Genomic DNA, 17905 nt, shown 5'->3' on the forward strand with positions numbered 1-17905 from the left:
CTCTCCCAGGCTTAGAGGGAAAAAGAGAGAGAGAGAGAGAGAGATAATTTGGTTATTTGAGAACAGGTGAGAGACATAAAAAGTAGACCAGGGGAATACATTATGTAATTCAGGAGGAGAAAACAGAACAGATGAAAGACAAACAATAAAGGAGGAGAAAAACATTTCACTGAACAGAAATTCTGCATATTTATTCATAAAAGGTTCATCAATCACCAGATAAGAATTGTAGCAAAAGACATACCTATGTACAGTTGATCCAAGGATAAGTTTGATTTTCATATATGCCAAAATAATTCTATAGACTTTTCCACAGCATAAAAGCGTATTTCCCAGCTTTGTAATATAGTTTGAAACGTGATGCCCCCAGCTTTGTGTTTCTTTTTTAACATTTCCTTGGAGATTCGGGATCTTTTCTGGCTCCATACAAATTTTGGGATTGTTTGTTTCAGCTCTTTGAAAAATGCCATTGGTATTTTGATTGGGATGGCGTTGAAAGTATAGATTGCTCTGGGCAGCAAGACATTTTAACAATGTAGTCTTCCAATCCATGAGCATGGAATGTTTTTCCATCTTTTTCTGTCTTCTTTAATTTCTTTCATAAGTGTTCTGTAGTTTCTAGAGTATAGATCCTTTCCCTCTTTGGTTAGGTTTATTCCAAGGTATCTTATGGTTTTTGGTGCTATGGTAAATGGAATTGATTCCCTAATTTCTCTTTCTACAGTTACATTGTTAGTAAGTGTAGAAGACATACGAATGGCAACTGATTTCTGTGCACTGATTTTGTATCCTGCCACGTTACTGAATTGCTGTATGAGTTCCAGTAATTTGGGGGTGGAGTCTTTCGGGTTTTCCACATAAAGTATCATGTCATCTGCGAAGAGAGTTTGAATTCTTCTTGGCCAATATGAATACCTTTTATTTCTTTTTGTTGTTTTGTTGCCTGATTTCAAGCTATATTACAAAGCTGTGATCACCAAGACAGCATGGTACTCGCACAAAAACAGACACATAGATCAATGCAACAGAAAAGAGAGCCCAGATATGGACCCTCAACTCTATGGTCAACTAATCTTCGACAAAGCAGGGAAGAAATATCCAATGAAAAAAAAAAAACAGTCTCTTCAATATACGGTGCTGGAAAAATTCAACAGCTATATACAGAAGAATGAAACTCGGCCATTCTCTTACACCATACACAAAGATAAATTCTAAGTGGATGAAAGACCTCAATGTGAGACAGGAATCCATCAAAATCCTAGAGGAGGACATAGGCAGTAACCTCTTTGACATTGGCCACAGCAACTTCTTCAAGGCACGTCCCCAAAGGCAAGGGAAATAAAAGTGAAAATGAACTTTTGGGACCTCATCAAGATAAAAAGCTTTTGCATAGCAAAGGAAACAGTCAACAAAACAAAGAGGCAACCCATGGAGTGGGAGATGATATTTGCAAATGACACTACAGATAAAGGACTGGTATCCAAGATGTACAAAGAATTTCTCAAACTCAAAACCCAAAAAGCAAATAATCAAGTCAAAACATGGGCAGAAGACATGAATAGATACTTCTCCAAAGAAGACATACTGATGGCTAACAGACACATGAAAAAATGTTCAACATCATTAGCCATCAGGGAAATTCAAATCAAAAACACATTGAGATACCACCTTATACCAGTTGGAATGGCAAAAAATAACAAGGCAGGAAACAACAAATATTGGAGAGAATGTAGAGAAAGGGGAACCCTGTTACACTGTTGGTGGAAATGCAAGGTGGTACAGCCACTTTGGAAAACAGTATAGAAGTTCCTCAAAAAGTTAAAAATAGAGCTACTCTACGACCCAGAAATTGCGCTACTGCATATTTACCCCAAAGATACAGATGTGGTGAAAAGAACGGGCACATGCACCCCAGTGTTCCTAGCAGCAATGTCCACAATAGCCAAACTGTGGAGGGAGACGAGATGCCCTTCAATGGATGAATGGATAAAGAAGATATGTCCTTATATACAATGGAATATTACTCAGCCATTGGAAGGAAGAATACCCACCATTTGCATTGATATGGATGGAACTGGAGGTGATTATGCTAAGTGAAATAAGTCAAGCAGAGAAAGACAATTATCATATGGTTTCACTTATTATGGTGGAACATAAGGAATAGCATGGAGGACATTAGAAGAAGGAAGGGAAAAATGAAGGGGAGGAAATCAGAGGGGGAGATGAACCATGAGAGACTGTGAACTCTGGGAAGCAAACTGAGGGTTTCAGAGGGGAGGAGGAGGGGGGGATGGGTTAGCCCTGTGACGGGTATTAAGGAGGGCAGGTATAGCATGGAGCACTATGCAAACAATGAATCATGGAACACTACATCAAAAACTAATGAAGTACTGTATGGTGACTAACGTAACATAGGAACAAGAATCTGACTGCCATTGGCCTGCTGCTCTGCTTCCCTAAATGTAGATGACAGTGGAAAAAGACTGACAGAGTTCTGAGGGAAAGGGGCTGTGAGTTCCAAATTCTGCACATCCTCACCATTGCATAAATATGACAGTTGAAAAGACATTGTTGGCACGTGCAAACACAGACAGCACATACCCCTGTAATCTCTTTTGCTGAAAGAAATTTTATTTATAAAATTTTCCCAACAAATAGTTAAAAATAAATAATGGAAGGACTGGGACAGATATGGTATGTAACACACAGTGGAGAATGGTCAAATGTCCGAAGACCGATGAAGTCTAATGAATGCTTGATACCAAATGTGCAAAGACAAATATATGAAGGAATTATTAGGAAATGCAATGAGGTAAACAGTGACAACAAGGCAATGGCATAACTCCAGTTATAATTCTAGATGACTTTATTAAGCTGAAAAATTTAGAAAAAGAAGTATAGTTACATCCCATTTATGGTCTCGTCTTATGAAGGATGTGGTGGGAAGGGGAATCTTATGAGTATAATACATGAGTGTAATGCATTGATACTGAAATAACAAAAGTATTAATATGCTTGTTGAGGGGTGTCTGGGCGGCTCAGCCTTCAGCTCTGGTCACGATCCCATGGTCCTAGGATGGAGCCAAGCGTTGGGCTCCCTGCTCAAAAGCTCACCTTGGAGCCTATTTTTCCCTCTTCCCCTCCCCCTCCCCTGCTTGTTATCTCTCTCTCTCTCCCTCTATCTCTCACTCTAGGATGGATAAAAATCTTTTTAAAAATAGATGCTTGTGGAAATTTTAAGAGAAAATACCAGCAGACAAGTATTAGCATGAAGACTTTTGAAAGAATAAGAGCATGATGAATGAGCAAATTAAGTTGATCAAATGAAAAAGTCATTTACTGAACCTCAGTAGATTTAAATCATCGTATATTAAATGATACAAAGTATCATTTAAACCCAGTTTCTTAAGGAGCTTCAAAATTTCTAACATTAGGAAAGATTAGGAGATCTATTGCAACCATTTTATTAATAGATTCAGGAAGAAAAGTGATCCATCAACAGATGTTCACAAGTCACTTGATAAAATTTCACATTGATTTCTGACTTTTTTAAAGTAGCACACTTCAATAGAGGAAACTACTCTTGACATGACAGAAAGTATCAGAACATCAGCAAACAGCATGCCTACAACTTGGATTAGGTCACCAGCTTCCAACGTCTACATCATGTTGCAGTCTAGCTAATTAGATGAGATGAGGAAAATAAAGAACATAAATATTGAAAAGAAGGAAAAAAAGAAAACTATTCACAAAAGGTTGTTTAACTAGAAAAAAAGTTTACTCAAATGCCAAAACTATGAGACATAGTAACAAAGTATCCTAGAGTGCTTGTATATAATTCACAGCAGTCACAAAAACGTTACAATACCTGTGGAAAATACATAAGAACTACAAGAGACCTCTATCAGTATCATATATTTACAATGATCATATAGTAACAGGAGAAATAATAAGATATTTTCTTTTGAAGAAGGAAAAGCCCTGAATGTAAGCCTTGGGACATTTAACTACCCTCCAAGTGCCCTCATTCCAAGCCTTTCTCCCTCTTGCCAACAGGTTGGGATGAGCCCACCTCCACCCACTTTCCCATCCCTAGAGCAGGCCCATCCTCTTAGTTGGGAAGGAAGGCCCAAGCCCTGAGGCAAACACGAAGACTCCCTCCTCTAAAGATCTCGGGAGCACAGAAAATCAACCTTCAACTCAGTCCATGCTTTTGGAGGTAACCAAAGACTCTAGAACAGCCCACTGACAAATGGAGGCTTTCAGAGCTCTGCTTACGTGCTGATTACTTTCCACCTCATTACAACTAGTGACCATTTATCTCAGGTTAGGATGATCCCTAAAATCTTGAAGAGATTACAGTCTCCAATGAAAGTTTTTACCAACAGGACCAAATCAAACACCCCAGATGGTCACAGGCAACAGGGCAAAAATGTAGTCACCCAAATAGGTTAAATCAGAGCATTTTAGATGCCGGACTGTGGGAAAGGACCAGAAGCAGGAGCTGACTGCCTCTTCCAGCAGATAATCTTCCTGGATCCCAGTCAAGTGCTGCCAGGAAGGAATGTGGGAGTGGGGGAGGGGATGCAGAGCAGCTGTCCCAGCTGCAGGTTCCATGCTTACCTCTGGTATCACTGTAAGTATTATGAGGGCCACACAATATTTCTTCCATAGCCATATTTGGCTAGAGGCTGCCGAATTGCAACGTCTGCCATTAGCACTCACAACTCACAGCTGGACTCCCTAGGAATGCCATCACAGGAATCAGCTACATCCTGCACAGTACACCTACTGTTTTGGGGGGCAATCTGCTCCCTCTCACTCTTATGTCATTCAGTGCAGCTACCAATCATAGAACACCAACTCTTGGCACAGCAATCGGTCTAATGGAAGGCATGTAACCTAATCAAACTAAGTAGAGCGATTCCTCAGGACACTTGTAATTGGAGCAAGCAGAGAAAAGGGACCTTATTTGGCTTTCTGTGCTGCTCAGCAGATCACCACCAACTTATTAGCTTCAAGCAGCACACACTTATCATCTTGCAGTTTCTGTAAGTCAGGAGTTTGACCAAGTCCTCCACAAGGCTGCAGTCTAGGTGTTGGCCAGGGCTCGGTTCTCATCTGGAGACTCCAAGAGAAGAACCCGAATCAGGCTGCTGACAACTCTCTTCCCTCCCAGGGAAGACTGAGGAAGTCTGTCCACCAGAGTGTAAAATGAAGCCAGGAAAAGACAATACAGGGAAGAAACAGATGAAGGGACCCAAGTCCTAATGACATGTTGAGTCCCTAATTCCAGCTGAGCCTGGGACTGAATCCACCCTTGAACATAGTTGCATGAACATTACACTTCATTGTGGGATTAAGCTGGTTGGAGTAAGTTCTCTATCTAGCAGCCTAGGGAATCCTGACAATGACAAAACCCAAAGTAGAAGCATCATTATCTGGTCTCCCCCTCTTGCTGACCAGCATTCTCCACCTGCAATTTCACGTACATGGCAGACCATTCTCAGTTGACATACAAGAAACTGCAAACCAGTCTTGGTCAAATGCCAGGCTCTTTTTCTAATAAAAGAAAAGCAATAAACTCTCTTCAGGTCTACACTGCCCATGAACACTGACGCAAAAGTCCTAAATCGAATGTGGCATCAGAGGAGGCTGAGCAGGGAGGTGGGACTTTTATCTCCACTGCACGGTAACAAATCTCCACTCCAGGTGTCAGTGGAGACCATGTGGGAAGCCTGCACTTTCACCCTCTACCTTGTGTAATGAGGTGCCCCTGATCCTTCCCACTTGGGTGGTATCAGAAACGGTCTAAAGGAGAGTCAGGACTGTGCCTGTGGCAGTGAGGCCACTCTTCCCATGATGTCAGCAGAGGACATGGCCGTAGTAAAAATGTACCCCTGCCCTTGCCAGTCAGCAGGGAATCAGCAGAGCCCTAGTGGGGAGCTGAAACTCCTGCTCTCCGGCAGCAAGGAGGCTCTCCTTCACTCAGAATGACAGGCTGGTTCAACAGCCAAAGAGCAGTCAGTGCAATCAGCACATTAACAGGCTAAATAAGAAAAATCACATGATTACATCAAGAGAAGCAGGAAAAGCTTTTCAAAAAACAGCACCCATTCAGATAAAACAAAACAAAACAGAAAAAGCTCAGCATTGAACTGGAGGTCCCGCCAGTGCAGTAGGGCCAGAAAAGAGACAAGTCTGTCAATTTTGAAGGAAGATGAAAGTTGTTATTATTTACTGCTGTTATTACTGCCTACTATATACAAAATCTAAGATAACTGAGAGGTATATTTAACAGAGTGTTCCTCAACACTAAATCAATGTATAAAAAAGTCTACTGTATTTCTATATTCCAGCATCAGGTTATGAAATATTTTAAAACATACCAAGAAATATAACCATACATATTTATATATTTAAATATAAAAGTCTAATATGTTCCTATTAAAATATAAATATCATCATATAGGGGGAAATCTGGCAAAAGATCTCCATGGCCTTCCTGCATAAAATTTTTAATTATAACATGTCTTGAATGATAGTAAAATAGAGAAATGTTTCCCAATCATGGGTCAGAAAATTTGTTATGGAGATATTAGTTCTCCACTAATTGATATATAGATTCAAAGGAGTATCAATTTTTAAATCCCCAAAATAATTATTGTACAATTTAAAAAGTTGGTTCCATAATTACAGAGATGAACAAATGACTAAAAACAGCCATGACACATTTGAAGATGTACTAGATGGGGATAAAAGGACTTACCCTACAAGATATCAAGTATACTGTAAAGCAATAATGACTGGAACAGCATAGCATTGACACATGAACAGAAAAATTAATGAACTGGGTGTTACATGCAACTAATGAATCATCGAACTTTACATCAAAAACCAGGGATGTACTGTATGGTGACTAACATAATATAATAAAAAATATTATAAAAAAAATAAAGTACCAAATGAATACCAAAAAAATAAAATAAAATAAAATAAATGAATGGAAAAGAATAGAGATCCCAGAAATGGACCCATTCATGTTTGGAGATTTGATATATAACACATTTGATGTATTACACATCACTGAGAAAGGATGGGTCATAAATGCAAGCACCACAATTAGAAAAACGTGTACCAAGGAAAAATGTACAAAATATTTACAGCAGCTCTCCACTAGGAGGCAATCCGATCGTCCATCAAAGTAGAATGTGTAAATAAGCTGGGCTGCATTCATATAATGGAACTTAGCGATACAAATTAATGAATTTAGCTAAACTCATAAACATGAATAAAGCTCACGAACATTGAAGAAACAAGTCAAAAAGAATACTTATAAGGGCTCAATTTATGCTGTTTAAAATTTTCCTTTATTAGAAAGAGAGAGAGAGAGAGAGAGAGAGAGAGAGAGCACGAACAGTGAAAGGGGCAGAGAGAGAGGGAGAGAGACAGGGAGAAGCCGACTCCCTGCCGAGCAAGGAGACCAACAATGTGCTGGATCACGGGACCCCAGGATCACCCCAGGAGCCTAAGGTATTCAGACAACCAACTGAGCCACCCAGGCACCATGTATATAAGTTTAAAAAGGTGAAAGCCTGAACTATAGTGTTTAAGAATGTATATACAGTGATAACATTCAGGAAAACAAATAAAATCAGGAATGTGGTTATCTCTGGGAGGAGAGGGAGAGGATTGACAGGGAAGGAATACCCATGGAGCTTCCAAGGTACTGGCAATGTTCTACTCCTCAAAGTAGGAGATTATTACTTTATTATTCTTTAAATTAAAAATATGTGTTTAATGTATTTTCATATGCATGCTTTTTTTCACATTTTAAATAATTTTAAATTCTTAAAGTATTAAACACTACAACGTGATATCACTTCTCATCTTTCAGACTGGCAAAGACCAAAAAGAGTACTCGAGAGACTAAAATAATATGTAAGCAGAGTGTGGAAGACACATATGCTTATACGCTGATGATAGGAATGTATACATTTGGCAATAACTCTCAAAATTACAAACGTACGTAAACAGGGATGTTTTTCCCACATGCAACATTATGAATATGCAAGGATATTTGTTGTACCATTGATTGTAACAGAATGAGATTGGAAAATACTGGAATATCTAAATGTCCATTAATATTAGACAGGTTAAAGAAATGATGACACATCCTTACAATGGAATAAATGCAGTCATTTCAAAGAATGAGACAGTATTACACATTTTTTCCAGATACATCCAAGGTATATTGTTCAGTGAGAAAATCAAGGTATTAAAACAGTGCACTGTTGTGCAAAATTTGTCACTGTCCTAATAACTTGATTTTCTCACTTAACAATATCCATAGAATATGTCTGAAAAAAAAAAGCATGAGGACATTGTTAACATTGGTTGCCTCAAGAGTACTTAACTAGGTGACAAGATAAAGGCTTAATTTTTATTCTACATTCTTCTATACCTTTTAAATATTTTTTCACATACAAGTAACACCTACTAATGGGATGAAAATCCCATTAGGTCAAGGAGGAGGATGAAATCAATGATGATAAAGAGAATCAGATGCATTGAGACTGAAATTCCTGCTCTGCCATTCACAAAAGATGTGGTGTTTGGTAAACTGTTTAACCTTTCAAAGTCTATTGCCTGGAATAAGAAACTAGGGAGATAATACATTTCAAGCTATACGACAAACTATTGTAATCAAAACCGTTTGATGCTGACACAAAAAAAGACACACAGATCAATGGAACAGGATGGAGTGCCCAGAAATGAACTGATGCTTATCTCATCAATTAATCTACAACAAAGGAGACAAGAATACACAATTGGGAAAGGACAGTCTCTTCAATAAATGTTATCCAGAGAACTAGAGATCTATATGCAGAAGAATGAAACAGTACTACTTTCTTATATCATACGAAATGTAAAATTAAAATGGAGTAAAGACCTAATAGTAAGACCTGACCATAAAACTCCTAAAAGAGAACATAGGCAACAATCTCTTGCAAATTTGCCTCAATAACATTATTCAGGATATGTTCCTCAGACAAGCAAAATAAAGGCAACAAAAACTCTTGGACTTCACTGAAATAAAAAGCTTTTGTACAGCAAAGGAAACCATCACCTAATTGAAAAGGCAACATACTGAATGGGAGAAGATATTTGCAAAAAATATATTTGATAATACATTTGGATACAATCCAAAATATGAAAAGAATGCATAACTCAAAAGCAAGAAAACAAATAATTTGATTAAAAATGGGCAGAGGACATGAATAGACGTTTCTCCAAAGATGACGTGCAGATGGCTACAGACACATGAGAGGATGCTCAACATCACTAGCATCAGGGAAATGCAGATCAAACCCGCAATGAGATACCACTTCACACAGTCAGAATGCCAAGAATCAAAATGACAAGAAATAACCTGTGCTCGCGAGGAAGTGGAGAAATGTTTAAATGAATGTTTGTGAAGTGTTTGGCACAGTGACTGGCACATGGGAGCGCCTCACTGAATGGAGCCAATCCTAACGTTGCTGTTGTTAGACATTCATTCTGCCTCCCCATTCTGGATGTCTAGGACTCAGCGAGCGGACAACATACTCTGGCCCCGAATTGAGCACTGGCTTCTCTGGGAGCCCGGGGAAAGCTCAGGAGGAAGCCGCCATCTGCTATACACTCTTCTCCATCTCCACTTGACCGTGTCCCACTCGTTACCTCTAATTGGGACAGGGAGATGGTCCCTGGAGGCCACAGGTATGCCTAGGGCCCGTACCCTGTGCACACTTGACATTCCAAACTTTAAATTGCTTCTGGGACTATCAGGGTCCCTGTAGGAGTTCACAGCTGCTGCTAGAGGACTCCTCTCACTGCTGGGGAAAATGTACCCTTGGGATTTCTGGGCCTCAGACCAGGGTGACAGGTCCTCTCCATGAAGACTCTGTGCTGAGGCACCCACTCAACCTGCATGTCTAGGAGGAAGGATGTGAGAGAAACCCCACCGAATCTAACGTTGCCACAGGGAGGCAACTTTTGGGGAAGAAGGAGAAAGAGGGTCTCAGAGGTAAAGGAAGTCCAGCAGGGGAGTGTCTGGGGTCCTTGTCTGGCATCCAGGGTCTGGCCCAGGGCACAGTGAGGAGCTGAGAAATGTGTCTGGGATCAGGAGACTCAGAGAAGAGGCTGCAAGCAGGATGCAGGTGGGGAGGGCTGCGCTGTGGTGGGGAAAGGGGTAGTGGCCATGACTTCTGCAGAGCATTTTCCAAAGATGGATTTTCCTCCTCACCCTGCCTCTGCTCCAAGCATCTTCCAGCTGCAACCGACTGGGAGCAGCTGATGCTGGAGCAGGAGGAATAGCAGAGGCTAAGCCCAGGCAGTCCCTCCTGCTCTATGGAGCTCACCAGTGACCCAGCCCCTGCCCTGACATTGTTGTTCTGTCTTCCCTGGGAGGAGCCCAGAGCCCTGGGAGGAAGGCAGCCGATTTCCACCCCCAACTTGCTGAAATTTCCCAGAGATTGAGACTTCCTCAGGGTCAGAAGGTGAGCAGACAGGCAAGCTAGGACCCATCTCTGTTTGTGATTCCCAGTCTGTGACTAGTTCTCTCTGTTTTCCTCACTTTCTTTCTACCCCTTATTCACAGGGGATACTCCCCAAGACCCCCCAGTGGATGCCTGAAACCACAGATAGTACTGGACTCTTTGTATCCTGTTTCTTCCTATACACATGTACCTATGATAAAGTTTCATTTATAAATCTGACGCAGTGAGAGGTACAACATAGCATATAAAGTTAGGTGAATGTGGTCTCTCCCTCAAGGTGTCTTATTGTGTTGGACTCCCCCATCCACCTGTGATGATGCAAGATGATGAAATGGCCACACGATGAGCTGATGAGGTGAGTGACTTAGGTACTGAGATGCAACATAAGGCTACTCTTGACCTTGTCACCATAGGTCAGAAAGGCTATCTTCTGCTCCAACCCACAGCTGGAGGTGATGGCAGGGCAGGAATGGAAGCTTTGGAAACAACATGTGAGTGAGGATGGTTATTATACTGAGAATGTTTTTCCCTGAATACAAAGAAATTTCTGCCCATTGTATTAGAAAATTTGATAATATTGGGGCATCTGGGGGCTCCATTGGTTAAGCTTCCTGCTCTTGATACCAGCTTGGTCATGATCTCATGGATGTGAGACGGAGCCCGCTTCGCGCTCTGAGGTCAGTGAGGAGTCTGCTTGAAATTGGTCTGCCCGTCCACTCCCCCAGTACTGCTCCCACAACTGCTCTCTCTCTCTCAAAATAAATAAATTAAAAGTTTTAAATAAAGGAAAATTATAATATTGAGGAGGTACGAAGTGGAATCCCTTCATCTATTGATTTTGCTAAAACTTCTTTTCAGTCACTCTTATCCAGATACATTGTTTACCTAATTGAGATCACAACAGTGTGTATAATTTTGTATTCTCTCTTCTATTATTGAAGTGTAATGATGCAGTTGTGTAAAAACTATAAATATAACTTCAATGTCTAATATTCCATTATATGAAATGCACCATTAGGCATTTAATGGTAGACAGTTATTTTGTCTCCTATGTTCATTCACAAATACGGCTGTGATCAATACTTTTAGTGAGAGACACCGGCCTTCACTCTCATTGTTCCTTTAGAATTCTTTCCCAGAGGTGGAATTACTGAGTTATACGGGTTTTTCAAGTTTACATTTTTCTATTCAAGCTGCTCTCCAGAAAGGCTGTATGACAATGCATAGGACTCTGGACTGCATCGTGTTCCCTTCCATTTCTTTTTAAAATATTTATTTTAGAACCAAGGAGCAGGTGCTACTGGCAGCAGGTGGGCAGAGGCAGGGATGGTGCTAAACATCCTATGATGCACAGGGCAGCCCCGCACAACAAAGAATTCTCCAGCCCCAAGCTCACTGGTGCCAAGGCTGACAGAGTCTGGGTTCAATTTAGAGCAGGAGTTACTCTGCCTGACAAGGTACCTGACATAAACTCTGAACGTGACGGAAGCAAGAGCGCGCTGCACGATGAGATAGATCAGAGAACACGCAGAGCTGGTACTGGAGACAGACTCTCTTCATCTGTGCGGCAAAGTGAGGCAGCCATTGGGTGGAAAGAACTCAGATTTGGGGCCTGTGATCCAACCCCAGCTCTGTCCTTCAATCTTAAGAACCAAATCGTTGGCTCCACTGAGTTTTGGTTACTTTTATCTATAAAACTTGAATGATGATATCTTCTCCGTGGGGTGTTTCAAAGAAAATGGCACAGAATAGATGCTCCTTAATACTAACCATTTATCCTCTACCCTCCACGCACTCCTACACACACACACACACACACACACATGCACGAGCACACATGCATGTACACGCACCACTGAATTAAGAATGTGCTACAGATGTGTAACAAATGAGAATTCTGAATGTAGAGTCTGGGCAACTGTAGCTGATGGACTGGAAATCCTCTCCACAAAGGCATGTAAGTCTCCCGTAAGCTAGCTGCTTGTGTGGCACACAATAATGGAGCCAGAGAGCCAGAATATTATGTAAAATAAAGAATAAACATAAGAGGACAAAGAAAAAACAGTCCTTATTCACTCCTGGCTAAGATTTCACCATATTCTAACGAACTGGGATTAGATGTTAATGCCATGTATCCTGATGTCCGATAACTAGACTCAGCCTGGTTATTAAAAATTGAGTTAACTGGTCAGTAAGCTGCGTGGCTGTCATCCACAGTGTGGGTCCACTCACTCCAATAACTCCTTCTGTGGACTCATAACGTTCTTCCCCACAGGGGAACCTCCCTCACACATTGCGTTTAATATGTATGAAAACAGGCAGATCCCAATTCTGACAACAGTCAGGTCTGTGCTGCTGAGGGTGGGCAGACTAAGGACGTGTCCCTCATACGTTGAACGTTCACCTAGGCTATGCTGCCTGCATGTGGATTAACACTTTTAAACAGGTACCTTCCAAATGTACTCAAAGTCTAAAGAGCCTTGAAACTTTGGTAGTTTCAAGGATCAGCTTGGGGATTTCCCTCTATGAGAATCTAAGAAAGCCCAGACTAAATGAAATTTCTATGCATTTACATCAAAAAGAAATAATTTACAGCATTTTCCCATGCCCATTATAAAGCAGAGTAAAAGCCCTCCTTGACTGGGGATTAGCTCTGATGAGCTCAGTTCCTGTCCTTTTCTCCACCTTGCTCAGAAGACTTGGACAGGTCACTTCCTCTCTCTGGACCTATTATTTGTAAGCTCTGTTGCAGCCCTGACCGTCTCTCATTGAACAGCTAAGCAGACTCCCACCTATTGCCTCTTTCAGTCACTTATCTCTTATACACATATGCTCTCCTATTATGTAGCTCAGAGTGATGGTATACCAGATGGCTGAGACTCTTCTCAAAAATACCTCCCATCCTGCCTTTGTACTTTGTTGATGACAGAACCGATAGCACATGGAAAAAGCCAATTGGTCCTCCCCTATGGCAGGGTTCATTATCATGGGACTCTCAGCCTACCCGAGGCTGGAGAAAATATTCTTTGTGCTCATCCTCCTGATGTACCTGGTGATCCTGCTGGGCAATGGGGTCCTCATCCTGGTGACCATTCTTGACTTCCACCTGCACACACCCATGTACTTCTTCCTGGGGAACCTCTCCTTCCTGGACATCTGCTACACAACCTCCTCAGTCCCTCTAGTCCTGGATGGCTTCCTCACTCCCAGGAAAACCATCTCCTTCTCAGCCTGTGCCATACAGATGTTTCTCTCCTTTGCCATGGCAGGGACAGAGTGTGTGCTCCTGGGCATGATGGCATTTGATCGCTATGTGGCCATCTGTAACCCCCTGAGGTACCCTGTGGTCATGAGCAAGGCTGCCTATGTGCCCATGGCTGTCAGCTCCTGGGCTCTTGGTGGGACTGCCTCTGTAGTACACACATCCTTGACAATTCAGCTGCCTTTCTGTGGGGACAATATCGTCAACCACCTTGCCTGTGAGCTCCTGGCTGTCTTGAAGTTGGCCTGTACAGACATCTCCATCAATGTCATCAGCATGGGGGTGACCAATGTGATCTTCCTAGGGGTCCCAGTTCTGTTCATCTCTGTCTCTTATGTGTTCATCATTGCTACCATCCTGAGGATCCCCTCAGCTGACGGGAGGAAGAAGGCCTTCTCCACCTGCTCTGCCCACTTCACTGTGGTGGTCATCTTCTATGGGACCTTACTTTTCATGTATAGGAAACCCAAGTCTAAGGCTCTCCTGGGGGACAACAAAGAGGACCTTTCAGACAAGCTCATCCCCCTCTTCTATGGGGTGGTGATCCCCATGCTCAACCCCATCATCTACAGCCTCAGGAACAAGGATGTGAAGGCTGCTGTGAGGAACCTAATGACTCAGAAATGCTTCACCTGTTGATATAGGATGGCTTTTCTGTGGTTCTCACCATGTGGGAGACAGACTTTTGATCATTATAACAACCTTTCAAAAGACAAATCCAGTTATCCAGATTGGTCTCCTGGCATTCAGTGCATTTTCAGGGAATGTTAACTTTTCAGAGTTTATTGGTGTTTTTTTTAAGATTATTTATTTGACACAGAGAGAGAGAGAGTGCATGCACAAACAGGGGGAGGGGCAGAGGGAGAAGAAGCAGACTCCCCACTAGCAGGGAGCCTGACTCAGTGCTCAATCCCATGACCCTGGGATCATGGACTGAGCCAAAGGCATATGTTTAACCAACTGAGCCACCTAGATGCCCCCAGAGTATATCTTCTGAGATTTGGCCATATATCTGAGAATTTCGACAGATCCTGTACAATAAATCTCTAATTGAATACACAAGACATTCTGAACACAAGCTAGACCTGAGGAGAGAAGAACCATGACAGCACGCTGAATGGCCTGTGCTGTGTCTAAGCTACACAGTCAGTACCCGGAGGAGAGAGGGCGCTCCCAGCACCGTGGCCATCCCTCTTGGATTCCCCAGGAGAGTCAGGAACAAGGAAGAAGTGGAAATGTTCAATTTGGACTTTTTATTAAATTCAGCTTGCCTGAAGTACTAAGAAGAGACAAAGACAAGTTCTCCACGTAGAGAGCTTTTGTCTGGGAACAATCTATTCCGATACACTAAATTGAGGTCATTTTTTTTGAAAAAATAAAGGAGATAGAGAAATAGACAGACAGAGGCTAAACATATTTGAAGACTTTGGGGGCTAGCATTTGACATGTTTCTTTGTTCCAGGACTTCTCGACATGTTTCATATGCTACTGTACCCTGTGACTGTCCAAGACATGGAAACTCGGGAGCACTTCCTGAGACTCCGTAGCTCAGCAGGACAAAAATTGGGAAGCATTTCCTTCCCTGTGACCTTGGGTGGGCTGCTTAACCTTTCCCAGTCTATTTCTTCATATTTTACACCTAACCACTTGATTTTACACGAATTAGTTATTATAGATAAGTACTGTATAAATGGCAGCACAATGGAACGATTAGATACTAGTAGTAGTGATATCATGAATGTTGCACAGTGCTGGGTGCCTTGTGGAACAGAGTAAGACGTGGTCCCTATATAGAGCAATAGACACACAAGGTAAATGAGAGACTCAAGAGATGTTAGCAGATGAATAGGATTTTTATGGCAAGTTCTATGAAATGCCTTGATCATTGGCTGACTTATTTAAAAAGAGTATTTAGCAGGGGATCGGTAGGAGAAGGAAGGGAAGAATGAAGGGGGGGTAAACAGAAGGGGGAATCAACCATGAGAGACTATGGACTCTGGGAAGAAACTGAGGGTTTCAGAGGGGAGGGGGGTGGGGGGATGACCTAGCCTGGTGAAGGGTATTAAGGAGGGCAGGTATTGCATGCAGCACTGGGTGTTATACACAAACAATGAATCATGGAACACTACATCAAAAACGAATGATGTACTGTATGGTGACATATCATATCATAATAAAAAAAAGAAAAAAATTTAAATCATAAAGAACGTTTAAAAAAAGAAAAAAAGCGAATATAGAAAGTGAGTCCAATTTTAAGAATAGATCTTAGAGGGGCGCCTGGGTGGCTCTGTCGTTGAGCGTCTGCCTTCGGCTCGGGGCGTGATCCCTGAGTCCTGGGATCGAGCCCCCCATCTGGCTCCCTGTTCCTCTGGAAGCCTGCTTATTCCTCTCCCACTCCCCCTGCTTGTGTTCCCTCTCTCACTGGCTGTCTCTCTCTCAAATAAATTAAATAAAATCTATATAAAAAAAAAGAATAGATCTTAGAAGTTGGAAGGTTCTGCTTCAAGCGATATTTACATTTTCTTGTATTTATTAAGAATGAATTGCCTAAGGATGCATATTTTGTTAATAAAATTTCACATCCTTATGTTAGTCCTGTTCCTGATTTCTACTTGGCACCAGTAGGGGAACAATCTCGCTATTGTAAATCCACAAATGACATCTAGTAGCCATTTAAACAAACTTCAGACATTTAGGGGAGCCATGCAATATCATTGTTAGAAGAGGCTTCGAGGGGTTTTCTTGTTCAATCCTATGGACAGGATGCATGCAGTTCCTCTCCAATGCCCCTCAACCCAGTCAATGCGCAATTCGCTGAACACCTCCAGTGACAAAGAATTCAATACATCAGATTCTAGATTTTTCACTCAGCCCTAACAAATTTTTCCTTGAACTATGCTTAACTATACCCTCCAGTAGCTTCTACCTTCACTTCTAATTCAGGCTCATGCCACAGCAGACGATGCACCCAATCTCTTCTTCTTGTATATGAGATAGTTCCTCCTGTCCCTGAGTCCCCTCCAGCCAAGGGACCCAGTATTTCCTCCTATGCCAATTCTTCTTTCTTCTCATTCTCTCAATGTATGTAGTGATCCTGCTGGGCAATGCCGTCCTCATCCTGGTCACCTGTCTACCACCTACCAGTGCACGCCCATGTACTTCTTCCTGGGGAACCCCTCAATCCTAGATACCTGGTACACAACCCGCTCAGTCCCCCAGATTCCTGACATCTTCCTAAGACCCAAGAAAAGCATGCCCTTCTCATCCTGTGCCAAGCAGATGCTTCTCTCCTTTCCACGAAGTCACAGAGTGCGTGCTTCTGGGCGTGATGGCATTTCATCTCTATATGGCCATCTGTAACTGCCATGGTGCAAACATCCTTAGCGATGCAACTGCCCTTCTAGGGGACAACGTCATCAACCACTTTACCTGTGAGATCCTGGCTGTCCTGAAGATGACCTGACATCTCCATCAGTGCGATCAATATGGCACTGGCTAATGTGATCTTCCTGAGCATTCCATTTCTGTTCATTTTTGTCTCCTGTGTGTTCATCACTGCTACCATCCTGAGGGTCCCCTCAGCTGAGTGGAGAAAAAGGCCTTCTCCACCTGCTCCGCCTACCTCACATTCATGGTCATCTTCTACAGAACGATGCTCTTTGTGTATGGAAAGCACAAATCCAGAGACCCCCTGGGGGCAGACAAGCAGGATGTTTCAGACAATCGCACCTCCCTTTTCTATGGGGTGGTCACCCCCATGCTCAACCCCATCATCTACAGCCTCAGGAACAAGGATGTGAAGGCTGCTGTGAGGATCCTGGTACTTTGCAACCACTTATCCAGGGATGGTGGAAGGGTCCTGATAGATCTCTATTCCCTAGTTTCTCTCACCTGAGGGTCTCAGAGGGCAAGATAAAGGGCCAATTTCATCAAAGGTGCATAGGCAAATCTGATCACACAGAAGGCTTTATGTGAATAGGAAGCATTTAATGGGACGTCTCTGCCCCATTCTAGAAGCACTTCTGCAAAAGTATATACCATTGGTCAAACCTTAGAGTTGTCTATCTCTCTGTTGAATACTAAACTACTTGATGTCCAGGAA

The 17905-nt window shown here is 42.2% G+C and overlaps 1 protein-coding gene and 1 pseudogene across 1 annotated transcript; both read left to right on the forward strand.

The window, feature by feature from the left end:
* Positions 1–13482: 13482 nt before the first annotated feature.
* LOC123781191 (olfactory receptor 2S2-like) lies at positions 13483–14442 on the forward strand. The gene has a single exon (XM_045780587.2). It carries the CDS (start codon positions 13483–13485, stop codon positions 14440–14442), a length of 960 nt encoding a protein of 319 aa, XP_045636543.2.
* Positions 14443–15504: 1062 nt separating this feature from the next.
* LOC123781192 (olfactory receptor 13C7-like) lies at positions 15505–17698 on the forward strand (annotated as a pseudogene).
* The last annotated feature ends 207 nt before the right edge of the window (positions 17699–17905 follow it).

Source organism: Ursus americanus, chromosome 18 (genome assembly GCF_024610735.1).
Source record: "Ursus americanus isolate L20-20 chromosome 18, mUrsAme1.1.p, whole genome shotgun sequence".
In the NCBI taxonomy this organism is placed as follows: Eukaryota; Metazoa; Chordata; class Mammalia; order Carnivora; family Ursidae; genus Ursus; species Ursus americanus.